The sequence below is a fragment of the Amphiprion ocellaris genome, chromosome 5, assembly GCF_022539595.1.
Source record: "Amphiprion ocellaris isolate individual 3 ecotype Okinawa chromosome 5, ASM2253959v1, whole genome shotgun sequence".
Lineage (NCBI taxonomy): Eukaryota > Metazoa > Chordata > Actinopteri > Pomacentridae > Amphiprion > Amphiprion ocellaris.
In genome coordinates, this window is record NC_072770.1 from 30,538,749 (window position 1) to 30,559,414 (window position 20,666).

The following is a 20,666-nucleotide window of genomic DNA, read 5'->3' on the forward strand; positions in this document are numbered from 1 at the left end:
CACACACCAGGCTATGTTCATCCAGCCAACACCTAATGTAACGGGAGCTGCTCCATGGATGAACAAAAGTCTCTCAGTGTCTATTAGAACCTTAAAGTTGTCACCAAACTGTTCAGGAGGAAGCAGCTTCTGCTTTTGTCCTTTAGTGCTGAACATCCTGCAGACGTGGCTCATTCTGGCTAGTGATACTGAGGTATCTCTGGCATATGTTGCTTCATCTCTCGTTCTCTTGGTGTTTGTCTTTAGGTCATCTGCTGTATTTTGCAGGTACTCATCAACATGCTCAGCTGCTGGGAATAGTCCACCTTGGGCCTTCAGTCTATCTAAAATACTGAGTTCCCCTACTAATAGTGCGTTGGTCCCCTTTAGGCTGCTAAAACTCCTCTGACCCAGTGGGGCATAGACACAGAACCTCTGGGGATGTCCTGTAGCAGTGAATTCTGTGGGTCCTGTGGGTTGCAGAGTGGCCCTACCTAGATCAGGCTTATGCTGGCACACCCATAGAAACTAAAAAAGGTTTGGATCTGGGGAGGGTGGAACCTGGGTGAACAGCTTGGCTCTGTTGTGTTCCCTGGACCACTCCTGAGCGGTTAGGTGGGTGGTACATGTCAGACATCTATTTAATAATCCACAATTTATCTCCAAATTAAGGACATGTCGGTGAGAAAAAAAAGAGATTGTTGTACTAAAAAAAATGGTCCCAGTTGTGGATACATTTCAAAGTCATGTGATCCTAAAGCAGAATGTTTGACTTCTTCAAACAGCAGCACAACAGCTCTTCTCGAGTTGTATTTCAGTCCAAATACCAGCTTAACCTCCTAAAAGAAACCTCAGGACTCAAGGTTTCCCAGCAGAGCGTTGTATTATAACAAGATTGTTGATGTTCTTCACTTCACCTGTCAGTGGTCATAAAGTTGTGGTTGTATATTTGTTACATTTCACATTTTGCATTAAAAACAACAAAAAACATACCAGATAAGCTCACAAAGCACAATAATATATGAATTTCTCATATTCTAATTGAGATACTTTGAGTATTTCTAGTTGCATACAATAGAAATGCTCAAAATATCCCAAAAGTGCATAAGTAAATCTGTTTAGTTACGGCTGCAGAACTTTAGCTTTGAAAAATGACTCAAATCATTAATTGGTTACAATGGTTGTAGATTAGGCAATCAGTTAATCAATACTTTTTTTGCTGTAGTCCCAAAGCAGTTACATATTAACCCATTGGGTTCCAATGTTTCGACTTTACACGAAAGCAGAGTCCACTTGTCTATCACACGTAACAATAGATTACTCTGCTTCATAGATAACTTTATTTAAATGAGGTTTCAATGAACAATGTTATTAATTCACAAAGCAAAAAAAAGTCATTTTCATTAATATTGTTATTACTCTGTGTGCCATTAATCATCACAGGACACTCAGATTTATCGGCTGTCTCTTCAGAAGGATCCAAGACCCCTCTTGGCACTCAAGAAACTGCTGAATATTTAAAAAATAAGATGCTGCATATGTGTATATATGGAAACGTGTGATTGTACAATAAGACAGAATTTGAAAAAAAACAATCAAGCAGGATTTGGAGCGAGTATCTTTACACGGTTGTGCTACTTTCACTGCAGTAAATGATCTATTTCTCTTTTACTGTTTTGTTTTTTGTCATCTATGGCTCAGTGGTTAAACTCAAATTTGGATAATAGACAAGTCGTTCCATTTAATTAACACTGGGTTTTGATTTAGTTTTGAGCATTGACATGAATAACAGTTCTGATTAATCCACTATGAAAATAATCTTTAGTTGCAAATGAGAAATATTAAAAGTTTAAAACGCTTAAATATCACAGACGATGACGGTTGCATTTTACATATCCTTTATTATAACATAAGAACATACAGAAAAATAGGTTTGGTCCATGAAAAAGTCTGCAGATTCACATAATTCTACAGTCCCCCCAGTGTTGTTTTACGCCCCAGAGGTCCCCACCTCTCGTCTCAAATCATGTACCTGCCCAAACCCTCATTAGTGTATTCTTGGATTTTGTTAATAAAATGCACACGCTAACGTTTCAGCCAGGACACTCATCTTAACCTCAAAAAGGGAAACAACCATCAAACCCAAAGACATCACATCCTCAAACCTGCTCTGCCACACGTGTTTATGGCTCCTCTGGTCTCGATTAAAATACAATAGTCTAAAAACGCAGGAGCTGTAACTGTTCTCACCTTGAAGATGACATAAATCTGTACGTAGCTCTGCAGAGCAGTGGTTCGTCACGAGAGACGACCTTCTTTATGTTGTGGAGAGCTAAATCACTGGGCACTGAGAGCGCGGGCCGATCAATAATATAAATACTGGTTCAACTATCTGAGCGTAGACAAAGACTTAAGAAAAAGATCAGCCAAGTTAAGTGATACAGGTTTACTTCACATCCATCTTCAATTTTTTTTTCTGCTCAGTATTTACAAAACTATATAGACTAGAGGTACTCATACTAGCTACTTCCATGATAATCTGTACTAGCTAACAAGACAAGTACTGATATAATACATATTTTAAAACAAGGATCATTGATAGTAACAAAAAGAAATTTAAAAAAGAAACAACTTCATACTAAATGGCACCCTTAACAAAAGATAACCGCTTTGCCACAACAATGTATATTCTGCCGTGATTGATTGAGCTCGTACAACAGACTGAGACACAAACTGTCAAAACAAACCTATGACAACTTAATACAAAGTGGCACATGAACAGCCAATGTGCAGCAAAGAAGCCCGATTGATTACAAACACAATCACAATCAATATTTATCTAAATGGGCAAGCATCTGGGGGGAAGGGTTAGGAGTGTAAAATGTAAATTTACTTTCCAAAAAGGCAACAAAGCCACAGCAGTCGCGACACATTCCGGCTGATTTAAGATAATTTTTTTGTTCCAGGGACATAATACATTAAGAGCTGCCAGGTACAACCTGCCCTCTGCTTTTCATTTGTGTACAATCCGTACTGTTGTGTGGACACAATGGATCAAAATGAGAGGAATGTTTCCAGGTAAGCTGTAGACATGCAAGAGAAAATAAAAAAGAAAATTGTGCCCGAGGAGCTGTGGTGTGGGGCGAGGCTGAGGAAACTTTACAAAAAAAGTTGAAGTAGAAATCAAACTGCGATCGTGGTCAAGCTCCAGGGTGAAAAAGTAAAAACTGACAACCTATGTAACCGTGAAGCCATCTAGTATCTATGTCTCTCTAGGTTTTTCATGAAACTCTGGGAGAAACTCAGTCTGAACATCCCACGCGCACACATTAGTCGTCTCCAACAGCACAACACATCTCATTTCCTGCTGCATGTGGACCAATTCCTTTAGGTGTTCCTGATGCCCAGCGCCTGCTCCAGCTCCTGTCGCCTCTGCTGGACCTGAAATCACAAAGAGACAATGTTATGATGAAAACTTCTGAAGCCAACAACGGACATAAATTGAAAACAACAAGAGCAAAGCGTCTGCATCAAGCTAGCAGTTCTTAAGGCTGCATTAACTCAAAGTAGGGATGGGGCCGATAAGATCCAGTATCGGAATAGGGTTCCAATACCAACCTAATTCACGGATCGGAAATTTCCGATCCAACCTGCAAAGATTTCTGATCCATGAGCCATGTCTGTGCTTTAATGTGGTCTGCTGAAATGACTCCACAGGTGATTCCCTGCCGGCTGCTCTACTAGCTGGCTGCAAAACAGTTTGCAGCAAGCTAGCAGGCGAGCATTGAGCAGCACTGTGGCTAACCAACTTTTCATCACAACTAGTGGTGGGATGCGATTTTAAAAAAAACTAATCAACTTAATTACAGGCTTTGTAATCAATTAATCACATTTTGTCAAATAGCAATATTTGACACAATAAGTGAAGTTTTTCAAATCAAAATTGTGGTTGACAGATGAATCGATGAACAGATATATACGCGTTTATAATTTAAAATTTATCAAAAATTTAAAATGGGACATATAGAAAAACGTGATTATGATTTAAAGCTTGGATTTAGTTTTAGGTTGTCCCACTGTATGGCACATAACATCAGCATAAGTAGTTCAAGGAGCTTCAGAAAGTTAAGAATCCAGAGATTCATTCTGTTTTCATAGTTTCTGGGTCTGATAAATGGTGTAATTTTGATGGTTCTGTTTTCAGGAATATAAATTTTTACTTATATATATTTTCTTATAAACAAAAAGTTAATAAGTAAGTTATTAAAAGACATATTTTTGTTGTTGAACTTATTACTCCTCCAAGGAGGTGGAGCCTCGACAGAGTAATAACTTAAACAAGAAAACTGTGTTGCATTTCTATTCATCTGCATTTTTCATCTGTCTGCTACATTCACAGATCACTGCAAAATCAAAGTGCAATTATAACAATTATATTGAACATCTTAAGACCTTTTGTAAACTCAGACACTTTCAATGTCTTAAAAAGTCTTCTACTATGGGATGGCTACACTGTTTTCCCGGACCAGGACTGTCGTAGCTAACGTTAGCTCTGGTGCTAACAGCAACATGTGTTACATTGAGGTGATACCGTCGGCTTGATGTGCTGCGGCGATCAGAAAATTCTTTGTTGCAAAATTTGCAAACAACCAGGCTTTTATCCAAGCTGCCATCAGGAAGATTTTTAAAAGAAAACCTTCTGTCCAACAAGTTCAATGCAGTCTCGTCTTTCTTCACTGTTCACCAGTTTCTTGTGCGCTGACATCATTCTGCTTCCTGTGGCTCTTCTTCACGGCTGGCAAACAGACTTTAGATTCATTACCACCTCCTACTGGGCTGGAGTGTGCATCAGCGAAATTAGGGAACTCGGAAAGGTGCGATCAAATGCTTAAATTTTTTAACACGGTATTTTTTTGGTAATTAATTAATTGAAATTAACGTGTTAAAATCCCAGCCCTAATCACAACATATCCACTGTGCGGAAATATTTTACACTAGAAACACCGCAAATTAACCCTCCTATGTTAAACATGAAGACTCAACATTTCTTCAGTTTTACAGAGATTTTATTCAGGTCTAGCTGCTGAAATGCGTTTAAAATGTAGAAATTAGCCCTTTTTGTGAGCTTCTTTCATAGATACTTAAAATTTCTAACAGTTTTTCATTTGCGGTGAACACCAAACATTTTTATCTTCTAACAAACTGTCGACAAGATGATTAAATATCTTTCTGGACTTCTGGGGTCTCATATTCTCCAGCAGAACCAGAAATCTGAGAGTTTCGATGCTTTTACACCCCAAATAACACTGATGAAAAAAAATGTGTACAGGACACTGAAAGCATATCATCACATTAATTTTGTACGAAAAGTCATTAAATATGAAGAAAAAGAAATCTGTCGATCATTTATGCAGAGATGTTAAACACTGAATGGAGTCAAAGATAATACGAGGGTTAAACGTTAAGATAATTAGAGAATTTATTCAACATTTGTCCAATTTTAAAGTGAGTTTATTCAGGTTCAGCTTCTAAAATGTGTTTGAATGTGTTAAAAATGGAGAAATCAGCAATTGTTTTGAAGAGGTAAATGCTTTGGCGAACACAAGACGTTTATAACTTCTAACAAACTGTGTTAGAGAAGTTTACCGTTTGTGTGCATCTGTCTTGGATTTAATAAATATTGACAGTCAATTTGAAACCGTTACAGCTGCATATGTGTTTTCAGGATGGGATTTTTCCTGTTTACAGGATTTCTTGTTTTTCTCACTTCCTTTTCTGACCTTATACTTACCTCAAGTTGCCTTTTGGGACATACATGCATACATTCGTACATATCACACTTGCCTGAAGAGAGGAGTTTATTACAGCCTCATATAAAATCAAAAATAATGTTATTAATAATATTAAAGCAAACAGAGCTCTGGTATCAGAATAGTAGCAGTATCAGCAGATATCCAAATTGAGGTATCGGGATCAGATGTGAACAAACGTGGATCGGTGCATCCCTAACTCAAAGCACAGCGATTTTAAATGTGGATCTAAAACATGGTGTTGGCATGCACACAGAAAACACATGAGCACATACAACGCTGACCGTGTTTGCTCTTGCAGTTTTGCATCCTAACATTTGCCAATCAGCACCAAAGCTAACAACTTTTTAATTCAGTGGCCAACAGCAACTACTTTAATAAATGTGTCATTAAATTTACTGTCACTAATTTCTGACATCTATCTGATATAACAGTTGACAAATTTAATAAATACTCAGCGGATTGTTCAATGATTTATATGCACTGGATTTATATGAAAACAGGCAACAATACTGATGGCAGAATTATGTTAATTAAAACTTTATGCATTAAACACAAAGGACATCTGATCACCAAAGTCATTACAATTCATTCTTTGAGAACCAAGAATGTCTCGACAAAACTTTTTGTCAATCCTTCTCACAGTTTGCACTGAACTGGAAGGCATTGTTAAAAATAACAAGCACATAATATGAAAGGAAGAATAAAAAAAGGAATAATTGATTACCTTCGAGTAGAAGTAGCGACAAACAGCCTCCTGAGCCCATGGTTGGTAGTAAAATTCAGCTCTTCGCTCCTCTTCTGGGTTTCCGACCACATCTGTCATGGTCTGTTAAAAGAAAAAGATATTATTAGAGCAAACCACATCCGAACTAGTGCTACAGCTGATAAATTAAAGAGCACAGGGTCTTTATAGGGTCGACTGGGCAGCTGCTGTCAGAGGAACCAGCGAGCTTCAGACTGAATTTGCTCAATTTTGCAGAGATTCGGCTGAACAAACACTGCAGGAGGTTGACAGGCTGGTCAGCATCTAATCATCTGCTTTGCAGACAGAGAGGGGCGAACGTGCATCCAGTCAGACACGTTATTAAATGTTTCATGCTCTATTTTACTGTCCCACCTGAGTGAGCAGCGTGAGCCTCGTGTTTGGAGGAGGAGGAGCTTGTCTGCGAGATGTCAAGATTCCTCCTCCCACAGTTAAAACACTGGATTCAAACCCAAGTCACTGTGACACAGCAAAGTAGAGCAGGGCCAAATACTGTTAAGCTCAAGCATGATTGCAAGGCTTCTCCTTAACCGGCAAGTTACTCAGAGTATAACACACCAAAGGGCATCTTGGTGCTTGTTTTATTAAAATCTGAGAAGCCATTATCTGTTCTAAAAACACAAACAGTGCTATTTTTCAAAGGTAGAAGAGAAGAGACCGGCTGATACCAACGGGACGACAATGAAAGTCGTCCTTCATTTCTGTCGTGTCAAATCTGGTAGTGCTGCATTTGCTGAATTTTTAGAGAAGGTTCAATAGCATCACTATCACTGACTAATTGTTCTAAAGCTGGTATCTGCTATCTAATTTACAGTTTTGATTAGGTGGAAGCAAAAATGTCAATTTCTGCTGGAGTTTTTCCCACATTTTATTCTGGTTTGGAGATAAGCAAGAGACTTTTTGAATTTCAAAACTCTACCAAGTGCCTCATGCATAGAGTCCAGGGTTGCTTATTTTAACCTTAGAGTTTTGCAGCTGTTACTGACTCAATTTGGGAATGGTTTTTCAGATAGGAGTTTCAAAAAATAGCCCAGGGCTTAAGGGTAAATAGTGTTTCTGCTTAGGATTCCCTACATTTCTTGTTGTCTAGAAATAACCCATCCACAATGTGCCCGCAGTTGTTGTATGCAAACAAGCTTTACAGGCCCTAAGGTCAAGTGTTGTTTTTTTTAATATATAAACCCAGTCACAGATATGCCTCAGGACAAGCAACATAAAAGAAAATAATACATGAAATAGGCGTCTTACGTACAGAGCAGACAGAAATAAAAATGTCAGAATTGCACTATGGAGGAACAGAATAAGAACAGAAAATGATGAGTCATGTCTCCTCTACTGGAAATGCAGCACATCTTTACATCTTTCTGCTGTGTTGCATTCTGATCTTTTGAGGTTACTGTCAGTGGAGACACTGGCACTGCTGCTTCTTCATCTTTCTGATCCACAGGGAGTTCCTTCCCGAATGACTCTTGAACATTGAGGCAAAAAGACTTACTCAGCACCTAGTCATCAAAATGACCGATGCCATGAACCCATATTTGTGTATGAAACTTTAGTTGAGTTAAAATATTTGCTCTATGTCTATTTGAAGACACGTGCTACATCTAACATAGACAATACCTGTAATATGTACTGGAGCAGAAGTAACAGGGCATCTAGTGGATGGAAGACAACAGACCTAAAATTTCCCTGATGATTCAGTCTAGAGTTACAACGGACAAACTCACCTTGAGGTCTCTGCACTGGGACTGCAGCCAGTCGTTGATAAAGCCCTGAGGATCTCTGGCAAAACTCAACATGAACTCTCTCTGGGTCTTCAGCTGATTAATGGTCTCAATGGTTTCATGGATCTGAGAAGAGTCAAAATCAGAGACGAAAGGAGCAATCACTTTAAAGTAAATAGTAAGGTGTCAATCTGATGTGGTTGTTCTAATAGAATAATAGAAGCACTGAATATCCAAGGACAGCGGTTTAGTATTCCTCAGTTCAGTGGCTCCAAAATTGGGTTACATCAGGCTATCCATTCATCATGGCACCATAAAATATATGAGCATTTTAAGAGTTGCAATTACACTGATAAATCTTTTCCATTGTTTGCTTGGACAGTTGCCATTTCTGACTCCTATGGCACTGGAAACCCTGTGTGTTGTGTTACTATAACAAATGGTTCCTGTGCAGCTGTTGTCATCAGTCTTCTCTGTGTTATAATGAAACATTTAACTGAGGCTTCGTGAAGAGATTTAGATATTAATTGCTCATTTCTTCTTTTTCATACATTAAAAAAACATAATAAAAATGTGGTTAACTTTGATGTCACCTATGTTATAATGTAGTGATACATCATTAAAAATTTTCAGTAAAACCAGGGAAAAAAATGTATGTGTCTCGGGCCTTTAGTTAAACTATGGAGTTTTTTTTTGCTCTAGATATGACATAAAGCAGTTGTTTTATAAGCAGATGTCCACTTTGTCTATAATAATGTGGCACCTACTCCTGTGGCCAGTTTCAAACTATTTTTGTGATCCAAAAGTGGTGCCAAAAAAAGCTGCACTCCACCAACAAAGATGAAAAAGAAGAAGGCTGCTGGCGAGAAAAAATGGACATAAACAATGCAGGCTTCAGAGTGTTAAATAAATCATCTTGTTAATGTTTTCTCAAGGGAGGAAATGCCTTCAACACTTTTGTTAAATGTCAAATATATGCGATGCATCATCAGTGAGTAGCAGTAAATTTAAAAGGTACTTCTGTTTGTTTTTTACAGGGTTCATTTAAGGCAGTCACTTTTAAAACTCTGCCTAAAATTTTATACAAGTCTGACTCTGACGAAGCCTCAATTTGTACTCAAGGCTGTTAAAACTAATGTGTGTTTTAGAAAAAGCTGGAACAACTCCTTCACTGGCCATCCACCAACATGTGATCAGGTTCCGACAGTAAAACAGGTCCTGTCTGTGGTTTATATGATCCCCAGAGCGTCAAAATCCATAAAAAATGCAGAGAAAAGTCAGACATGCTAAGCCACCAGTCAGTTCTGATGCTGGACGCAGCAGGAACAGGGTGTAATCCTCACCAAACCGAAGATGAAGTAACAAAACAAATGCAGCCTATAAACTGTAAACAATCTGTCTATATTTACATTGTTGAGTTGTCTCAGAACAAAGACTGCACACAGGGACCTCCTCTAGCAGAATGGCTTTGTGCCTTATCAGTGTAATTACAGCCATCCCAGCCAAGGTAATGGCTGCTAGCAGGAGGTCAAGGAGACCTGACTGACCTCAAAACCAGGATGAAAGTAAGGCAATAATACACAAGCAGCAATTTGAAGGACCAAGTATGTGGGAAATTGCCCTCAGCAGGCCTACAAAACGGTCGAGACTCAACATGGTTGGCTCAGTGAAAGAAGAGTTTATATAGAGGAGGAAAAAAACATTTTCACATTTGTTTTAAATCGCCTCAAATCACCTTAAAACAGATGAGGCAGAGGCAAGGTCTCACGTGGCAGACAGACTTGCATCTTAGGAACAGATGTTCTATGATACGAAAAGTATGAACTACCCTAACAAACTTCTTGCACCCCTCTATAAGTTTTTGTACAGAAGGGGGCGATTTAGTTGTTTAAAAGATCAAATCTGCACAAAAAAAAAATCAAGGAAACAGGAAACACTACTCCCAACGCACACACAACTCTGTCTACAACTCCCCAGACAAACATAACAACTCTTCCTGGCTCACAGCAGGCCTTTGGGGGTGACTGCCAGCAACAACAGACCAGATCAGCTCATATGCAGTGAAATGAGCCTTTGTTACCTTATTTCACAGAAATCTATGCATTTTCAAAACAAAAATGTCTGTTATGCTTCAGCAAATGAACCCTTAATTCTAAAAGTGGTGACATTTTTTTAAATCCTCAATTTTTTTTTTAGAATTTTGGGGCTGGCTAAAATCTCTTTGGTGGTTCCAAAACCCCTATATGTGGGAAAAACTGAAACATACAATAACAAGCAAAGCACTCTGAGAACCCAGTACTCCACCAAGGCTGCTCAGTCATATCATTTCTGACGAATGAAATGTTTAATAAAAAATGACCTTGCGCTCAGCACAGGTGTGTGTTATGCATGTGTATGTTATGTACGGATACCGAATCGTGTGACCTAAATATGTAGCGGGCGGCGGGAATTGATGGGACTCGGAAACACCCCCACAATTTAATCAATTGCTCCTTGTATCATTTCCAACGGATAAGTCCCAATAAGTCCGCAGCGGTGGATTTGTAGTTTGATTGCAATCATGGGATCGTCAGCAGGCAGCTGATGTAGTATTCACTTGTTGTCATAGTTACAGTGACGCCATGGTGCCATCTCTCAATGATACAGAAATCTTTAACAAATCCATGGATCCAGACTATAAGCCGCATCACTGCCAAAATCTAATGAGGCGGTCCCTGTGTCATTTCTGACCTTCCCTGAAAATTTCACCCAAATCCATTAGTCCGTTTTTGAGTAACGTTGCTAACAGACAGACAGACAAACGTATGCCGATCATCACATAATTCCGCTGCGTTCCGTGGCGGAGTAATAAAACATAACAGTGTAACAAGAACAGTTGGTGACTGTACCTTGTTATCTAGCCCGGCTATTTCCTGCTGACTGGCTGTAGAGAGCAAAAAGGAGTTCATCTGGGTCTTCAGTGTGTCGTCCACCTCCACATCAATGTCATAGCAAGCAGTCTTCTTTTGGTCATTGGGGTCCACACTATTGAAACAACACAGTGAAACACTTCAAATCAAAGAAGCACTCGCTCAATGCAGTGGATATTCAATGTAAAATTCATTAGCACCCATTTTGGTCGGTGCCTCAGCAATTCGATCTTTTTCCAAGCAAAAATCACAAAACAAAAATTCATTTATTTGTTTTCACTTTCTCCAAAGTGACAGTTTGCTTCGTGCAATGTTATTTTGTTGAGTTCTGAAATAACAGCCAGACAAACTGAGGAGAAAATTTGAAAATAAATGGCAAAATGATCAATTTAGAAAATGATCCCGAGTTGTAGCAGTCTTTGTTGCTGTTTTAGATCAACAAAGACCACCTCTTACATCATCTTAATGAAGTTACCTGATCACATGGTTTATGATGATGGGCTCTGGGGGCATAAGGAGTGCATGCAGGCGCTGTGGGATCTCAGAAAATTTCATTCGCTGAGTCTCAAAGATCTGCAAAAGAAAGCCAAACCCCAGTTATTGCACAGTACATCGTTGCAGTCTTACTAAAGTTTAGCATAATATGTACAACAGTTACTGAACTAAAGCACCACCCGGCATAGACTAGTTTTTGGTATTTATGAAGTCCCTGCACTTGACAGGTGCAGCTGGGGTTGATTAGAATTTATTTTTAAACTGAATTATGATGATATTATGGTACTGGTATATGAACGTCTGTTGTCAAATTAATGCTTACTCATTTGCATGGAGTGTGCATATATATATATATATATATATATATATATATATATATATATATATATATATATATATATATATATATATATATATATATATATATATATAAACTTGCTTGTCAAAACTGGTTTCAGCCTCAGCTGCAAATAACTTGGTGCAGATGTTTTTTGGGTTTTTTTTTGTTTTGCTACTCAGTCTCTTTTGTGTCAGATATTGCCTTTTGTCTCAGCAAATAAATAGTGTGCTGACTCTTCTTATTAAGTGATTCTATCATTGACTTACAAGACAAAATTCATTTTTTAAAATCACAGTTCTTTTCAACCCTTTCATTTTCCAAATTACAGTAGTGCAGTTACAACAAAGACTGAGTATCTGAGGTACTAACCGTAGAGACAATATTTATCTCACATATTAACAATGTAGGAATTCAACATTAACCTTCCATAATCCTCTGTTTATCTTGGCAGAACAGTAAAAAGCACCGGGAAACCAGTCAGTGACCCAGAAAGAGAAAGTCTCCATACAAGGACAGACTGAGAGACAGAGACACTGTATAGCATCCAAAACAGGAACCAGGACAACTCGGAGACACTCAATCCTTCCAGCTTCAAGAACAGTTTGTGTTCATGATGATTAAAGAGGAAAAGAGCCTCTTTCAGTGTGTCTTAACCTGAGATTTGATATAACATATGCATGTACCTGCAAGCGTGTTTGGAAGGTTCCTTAGGTCTTAATGGATTAAAGTAACACACTCATCTACTTCTATTTATTGTAAATCTAATGTGTTAAAAAGTGACACTCACCTGCTGCAGGTATTTGTCACAGTTGATGAACTCGCGCTCATGTGGGTCTTGGAGTTTGTGGGTCTTGACGTACTGCCAAAGGGCCTGGATGATGACAGGTCTGGTTTGGGTGTGGATACCCAACATACGAGCCAGTCGGGGGTCCAGCTTGAACTGTGGGGGCTTTATGATACAGCGACGTGAACGATGAAATGACAGCTAGACTCAAGCAAGGTGCTGTTACGTATTAGCCTCTCTACTAACAAAATGTTTGAAGAGCACTTGAGAGAAACATTACAACAAAGAAACAGTAAACCCCTGAACATTTACCTGGTAGTCAAGCATGAGGAGAACAGTGCAGCGAACACCCACGTCACCTGGCCTCTTCACCTGGAAACCGTCAGTCTCCTGGGTGGTGGCAGTCCTATGCCACTAAAACGAACACAAGGAACATTTCAGAAACAAGGAGTGAAAATATTCATCAGCCTATAACCTTTGTTCTAAATGTATTTAGGGCTTTTTTTCCAGTTGTCACTGTAGCAACGCAAAATATCGTTCGTACCATCAAAGAATTGGTCTAATCGAAATCAGTCCAATACCAACTTATTTTTAAGATTTTAAAAGTGGAAAATAAGGGATGAAACTGTTCTTTACTCAGAAGCCAACAAATTAGATTACATGGAAAGCCTTTGCTGATCGATCAGTTACATAAATTCTCTTACTTCAACAAGGTGATTATCTGGACCGTACAGATCTTTGTCCAGCTCAATCACCAGGGACTTGAAGAATGAGGAGAACTTCCTCTTCTGTTTGGTGGCTTCATACTTGGATACGGCTGTCTGCAAACAAAATTAAACAAAACCAATCATTTTGTGTTAACATAACGATTATATGAACATTCGTGAAACATAATCCCTAACAAAAACATTATAACTTAAGTGAAAAGCCAAGACTGTCTTTCCAACAGTCATACATCAATGTATTCCAACAAAAGCCATTTATAGAGGGTATTTAGCTTATTTATTTTCACTATAACATGACTTAAATACATGATATTGATCTTGGTAGCCACAAATAAATATATACACGTTTAAGAAAGACATCTTCCGGCTTACATCTTCCAGCAGACGCCCTTCCACACGGAGCTCCCATGATGCCACTGTGCCTTCTCCATCCTCTGCATCTGGCTTTGCAGGGTTGAAGGTGTTGGATATAAAGATCCGAAGCTTTCTCTTTTGCTGAAAACAATCATTCAACAAAAACGTCAAATTCACGTCACAACTACCACTCACTCACCGTAGCCTTTATATCAACACTGATAATCAGCAGAGGTGCATGAAACTTCAGTTTTCAAAACAAAACTGCTCTTTAAAATCCCAAATGTTAGGTTCTTTGTCAATAGATGACAAATACAATTCAAGGCAAAGATAAGAATAGCTTGGCTCTGCTGCGATCGCATGCAGCTTAATTTAGGGTAACGTTTGTGTAAAAACAAACAAACCCACACTTGCATGACAACCTCTGAAATGTATAAACAACAATGCTGTACATATTTTGGATAAGTAAGCCTTAATTCAACCTTGTGTCCAGTTCCAGGGGGCATGGAGACCCCTGGAGTTTTCAATGGCTTGAAAGTTAATTTGAGGTCTGAACTGGAGTGATTTAGGGAGTCCCACGAGGGATGGGTTTAACTGAAACACACCTTAATGGGCCTCTTGAGGGCCTCCTGAATATCCAGCCTCTTGCGCATTATGGTCTGGTCTAGTTTCCTTTCAAAAGCCAATAGATCCATATAAGCCTGAGACTCTGGGACCAGTTCCCTGATCTGCAACACAGCAAAAGATACAAATTAAAGTTCAAATTGACTAGCAAATGAAATTTCTCCAACATATTCATAGCAAGAACTAATCGATTTTCATGCATCAGTTTGACTAATACTCACCCTCTGAGGTAGAATTTTATCAGCCATCTTCTTCTTCTTTGTGCTGTAAAAACAGATGATCAAAACAAGATAAATCTGAATGCGAGTCAGAGCACTTTAGCATGTCGTTATGAAAAGACAAAGAAGCTAGTTGAATTCTTAAGTCTAATACCCGAGTGACAAACACCCACACAAACACACAAAGAACACGCTGCACTAACAACAGCAATTCAGTCCTTTATCTCGAGGGCTGCACTGTGATTAAGAACTGTGCAGAGCCCAAATCGAACGGTGCAGTTGAAGGACATCTATTGAATTGTGGGCAGTTAGCATCCTGTCAAGGCTAACATTTTATAAATACAAAGATGACACTATTATATTCACTTGTTTGGACAAACCAATGTCTAATGACAGAAAAAAACAGAAATTTAGCAAATCCTCAAGGCAGGGTGTGTTTGGTATACTGAATCAAATGAAAAAAAAATCCTTCATCAAAAATAGTCAACAATATTCAATAAAACTGCTGTTGCTGCAGATTTGTTTTTCAAAAAAAAAATTGTTCTATGCCAAAGATGTTTTTGGCAAGCTTTTAATATTTGGACATGTTTTTTGGGTCACATCTGTCACATAAAAGCTGCGTAACTCTAAAACTATGTTGAACTTTAACTTAAGATATTCCTTTACATTTAGAATGACTGGGTGTGTCCCTTTTGTTAATTTGTAATGGGAAAGACAGAATTCATGCAGGATTCACATTTGTGCATGACAATGATCAGAAACTCGACGACAGGAGGCTCTATGGGCATAAAATGACGCAAAAACAGACTCAGGCAGACATCTGATCACAACTTATTCCCTACATCTGAATGTCGGAATCGGACATTATTCAGAATATTATTTTGTAAAAAGGAGCCAAAATTAAACAATTTATCAGAGCCAGAAATGGGCAGACTGCCAGATATTTCTCCAAAATCTCTTCACAAATAATGTGGAAGTATGGAGACGAACTTAAAATGTGAGTAGTAAAATATCTATCTATCTATCTATCTATCTATCTATCTATCTATCTATCTATCTATCTATCTATCTATCTATCTATCTATCTATCTATCTATCTATCTATCTATCTATCTATCTATCTATCTATCTATCTATCGTATAGCCATCACGTGAGTACTTGGAAACATGTTGTCCATGTTAATTCCAGGATTCTTGAAATTTTGTAAAACAAATAATAAAAACAAATTGTTAACTTTTTTTCCTTTTTTATATGATTTATCTCATTACAAGTGGTTCATATTGCACATAAGACATTTTTAAGTTCTCTCTATTTCTAGACATGGTTATGTTGTTTCCACAGAGATGCAAAAGAGGTGAAAAAATTTAGTGCAGTGAGTAAAAATGTGACTGAGAACACCTGCTTGGGGATCAGAAGATTAAAGTGAAGCAGCACGAGTTGAGGGACTTACTGCTGGTTGCGGTTCTGCTGCTGCTGAACCTGCTGAATCTGTTGGGGGGCTGGCCTCTTACGAGATGGGTCCATGACACCAGGCATCCCAGGGCGAGACACGGGGCTGCTGCCGTATCCTGGGGGGCCCATAGCTGGTCCCTGGGGAGTCATACGGCTGGACGGAGGCATGCCTGGTCTCTGGAGAGGACAGATAGGGAAGCTTATAGATTAAGAAAAAAAAGCGCCTGTATTCGTTTTTATACTTCACAAGTTGCTTCTCAGCCCCAAAATTGGTTGTCAGGTTTTGCATGCATGAACAATAAAAGAATCCCTAACCTGTAATGTGTGGTGCACAATTAGAGATTCAAGGAAACATCACTGCTGCTCACTTGTTTAATTTCAGAAATGTAAGACACTCCCAGGATAAATTATGAAAGGTGCTTTTAACATCACTGTAATCTAATTATTAGCATTAAAATGAATGGAAACAAGTCAGTTCTGTACTTTGTGAATCACTGCCTTTGCCCAGCTTTTGCTTGTACATGTGAGAATTGTTTTATCAGCAATGTGCACAAAAATTTACATTTTGGACTTCAGACTAAGCAACAAAAAAGACAGATTTTCATATTAACTGATAATGAAAATTGTTGTTTTTTGCAGCCTTAAAATGTATACTATACATATACATATAGTGCATACTCCAACCTGTATAGGAGCCCTGGCCCACATGGAAATGGACACAGGGCATAACCACTTCACAAACCTCCCACTCAAACATAGAAAACTGTACTGGATGTAAACTGCTTGCAATCTAACCTCAAGATTCTAATGACAGCGTAGATTTAGCCCTGGCACCACCCATGCACAGTGCATACCCAAACTGCACATTTGTAGCTACGGTGGTAGATTGAGTGCTGTGGCTTAACTACAGTGCACTGCTATAGCAACAAAGCAACTGCAAGTCACATTGAAAAACATTATTCAGAAAGAGAAATTAATTTGTGCAAAGAAAATCGTGATACAGATCGGTCACAGGTGAACTAAGTGAACCCTAATTTAGAGAAAATTGTAGACATCATCATGCATCCTAAAGGATAACAGGGCACAGATAAGTTAATTACGGCTGCAAATTAAATAATCAATGCCTGTGTGTCTTATTATCTTTGTGGTGTAGGGGTTGCTGTGTATGTAAAAAGTTCGATATGTTAAAAATGCCAAGTAAACAAACTGTATGCCCAAGGTCAAAAGCAAATTAAAGCTTACCGCCGATTCATTTTAATCCACATGGACATTGTGTAATGTGGTCGTTATGTTTGCTATAGGATACAGAAAAAGGCATCTGTGTCACTGTAACTATGCCCACAAAACATAAGCAGCACATTTCCTGATACAAATGTATTCATTATAAACTAATTAAAACCATTTTTGCATTAAGACCATTTCTAAGTGCAAGAAAAACAAGATGCACAACGCAACATGCTCAACAGCACTACAAACTCCTGCTATAATCAAATCCACTTCCGTAAATATTTCAGGCTTCCTATGAAAAAAGAGTAGCAACAATTTTTGCTTTCCTTTCAGACAAGCAAATACAAAAAAAAAACACCACAGCAAACTCACCAAGCCATGTGCTAAGAAATCAAACAGGCGACTTCTTGTGTTTGACTGCATGTGTGCAGGCGAGAACAGCAGATAGATGACAAATCACTGACAGCAGCTTTTCCTCCAGCACAGTGCAACAAATGAGACAGATGAAGGCAAAACACACTTTCTCCTCTGCCTATGGTGAAATGTGGAAGGGAGGAAGAGTGACGGACACCCGACTCCTCAACAATACAGGCCAGATGAATGGGCTCTGCCTTTTCCACAGAGCGGTGTAGGCAGAAAGGGGCTGGATGTCAATCATTTAGTGCTTTTTACACTATACATCAGCACAACCTTGGCTTGCCTGGGAACAACAGGAGATCTGCAGTATTCAGAGTATGAAGCCTCTTTGACTGTGTAGTGAAAGGCTGCCTGTGTGAGTGAAAGCAGCCAAGGACATTGGAGAAAAAAAGACGTAACATCATTTCACTGAACTGTGTTTCAGGGTGGCAGTAGCTAAGCAGAAAACACTTCAACTGCTGTGGATCAGTGATAAATGATTTATCATTTCCATCATGCCATTCTGAGAAACAACATATGTAATATATTACATGGAGGCAACACGCTCCAATACAATATCAGCCAAGTAAAAACCACTGGACCACAGACAACTATCATAAAGTTCCAGTCTAATACCAACTATGAATGCACAACCTAACACTGTGTGCTTATAAGAGACCTAGAACATGTAATACAGAATAACAACAGTAATCGCTTAGTGTTATTGAGCTTTCTTAAACAGACGGAGCATAAAGGTAAGATTAAAGCCATGCTTTTCAAAATATTTAAGGTGTAAAGTCCAAAATGTTTTGCCTACTGTTACTTGACTTAAATGTTTGACTTGTACAATGCATAAAGATGCATATGCAGAGTTTGACGCCGGAAAGAAACTTTCAGTTTTATCAGCTGAAGGAGGAATGTTTGACCTTGATCCTGTAACATAACAATTCGAGGAGAAGCAGGAGGCATCCTGTATCAGTTAACTTTTAAAATCAACAGTGTTTGCATATTCATAGATTAAGTAAACACACAACACATAAATTCTTATTCCAAGCAGAGCCCCCTTCGTCTTAAACATCTCTAAAGGGGGTTTTAAAGGTGCAACTCGAGGTAATCAGTCATTTTATGTTTTGCACTAAAATTGCAAAATTATATTGCAAAATATTATGTCTATATACTCCAGAAATGCAAAAACCTGGGTGTTATTTTCTAATCAAAGAGACAACCCGTCGCAATATCTGTATCATATATTTACTTTTAACTGTGTTCACTTGAATAACAACAACAGGTCGAGGTATAACCATGTTAGGCTTGCAAAGCATTGAGAATTACAAATAAGCTAATATCCTGCTTTTGACCGCTCAATTGTAGTTTTTCATTTGTAACATTTAAAATTTGCTTTATCGATGCTACTAACCAAATGCCACTGGGCAACACTGTATAGGTGGGAGTTTAACCTAACATCTATAAACCAGAATTACATGGACTCATTTTAGGGTGAAGCAACACTTAAAACAGACAAGTTGGCAGAGACAGAAAACTCCCAGCAACAGGATCTTTAAAGACAATAGCTTGTTTTGCAGTCTTTACGTTCTCTATGTAATAGCAAATAGAGCTGCTGCTTACTACTACTTTTGTCTATAAAACTATTGTAAATAGTGTACATCTATATGACGAAAAAATAAAGCAGAAAAGGTATTGGAAAAGAAGATAATACTAAATCACCAGTTTATCAAAGGTTGCGGATTGTCTTTCTCTCTATGGATGACTCAACTTTTTGTTGCAGCCAATAAATACAGGATCATTGTATCAGCTTTGAAGAGCAGATTCCCAAATTCTCAAATATCATCTTCCTAGCAGCCTAGATGCGCTTTTACGGTATCTATCTTGGATTGTAAAAGATTGAACATCTGTAACTAAAACATTAGCAGTTCTGCAGAGTAACCATCTTACAACCACAGACTTTGCTGCGTAATACCATTTCCAGCCAGGTGATCTACCAAATGTAGGCTCTGAGGTTTCCTTTATAATATCTAAAACACCAGCTGGCCTGCTGCAAACTACCCTTAGTACACACAGGGCGCAGTCTGGTGCTAGTTTAAACTTCCCCTGTTAGCGTCGTTTCTGGATTATAGATTTTTGCATCGGTACTAACTGCTGTTGGTGCAGTCTTTTCATTCAAAAGTAGACTTGACTGTATAACTTTTGAATTCAATAAAAGCGTGAAGTTATAGAAGTACGACGTACAAACATTAAAGGCTTGCTTTCTTACAGTGTTTGTAAACTACCTGAACTCTCCTGGTGTGTTTTCAGTGAGAGAACTGTTCGAAACAGTTTGCAGCGTTAGCAGGCTAAGCTAACTGGCTACTGTGACCAGCTAGCTAACCTTAACGTTAGCGGGCGGGAGGGTTAGCAAATTCAAACAACACACAAACTCCGATAGTCATTCAAAGTGGCCGGTTAAAATGTTTTGAGGGGTCGCCGCTTTTCGACCGGGCTAAGAGTTAGGACGAGCTGTGGCCCGCTACGGTTGATGGAGGTTAACGTTAGCCACCAGTGACAAAGCAGCGGTGAGCGGCTTTGTTCTAGCGGACTGGCTAACGCGTCAGCAGCAAAGATGGAGCGATATCTCACCGGGTACCCAGGCCCGGGCATCGGGGAGCGGTACATGTGGTTCTGCGCTCCCGACGACGGTCCCATTCTTCCAGAGGGAGTCCCGGGCCCCATGCCTGGTCCTGCACCCGGTACCGGAGGTCCGGGTCCCATTGCTCCGCCACCACCACCCGTCGGTGCCGACTGAAACCCCCCTCTGGCCGCCATCTCCTCTCTGAATGTCGCCGCCGGTGGAGGCGCGGACTCCGC

The 20,666-nt window shown here is 39.0% G+C and overlaps 1 protein-coding gene across 1 annotated transcript; it reads right to left on the reverse strand.

Moving 5' to 3' along the window:
• Nucleotides 1-1,860: 1,860 nt before the first annotated feature.
• On the reverse strand, nt 1,861-20,666 carry smarcd1 (SWI/SNF related, matrix associated, actin dependent regulator of chromatin, subfamily d, member 1). Its single transcript, XM_023281544.3, has 13 exons — nt 20,439-20,666; nt 16,180-16,358; nt 14,732-14,774; nt 14,492-14,614; nt 13,905-14,027; nt 13,512-13,628; nt 13,120-13,221; nt 12,811-12,972; nt 11,664-11,761; nt 11,168-11,303; nt 8,283-8,405; nt 6,517-6,618; nt 1,861-3,420 (listed from the first exon to the last, which is right to left on the reverse strand). The coding sequence occupies exons 1-13, from the start codon at nt 20,622-20,624 to the stop codon at nt 3,367-3,369; spliced, it is 1,548 nt and encodes a 515-aa protein (XP_023137312.1). The 5' UTR covers nt 20,625-20,666; the 3' UTR covers nt 1,861-3,366.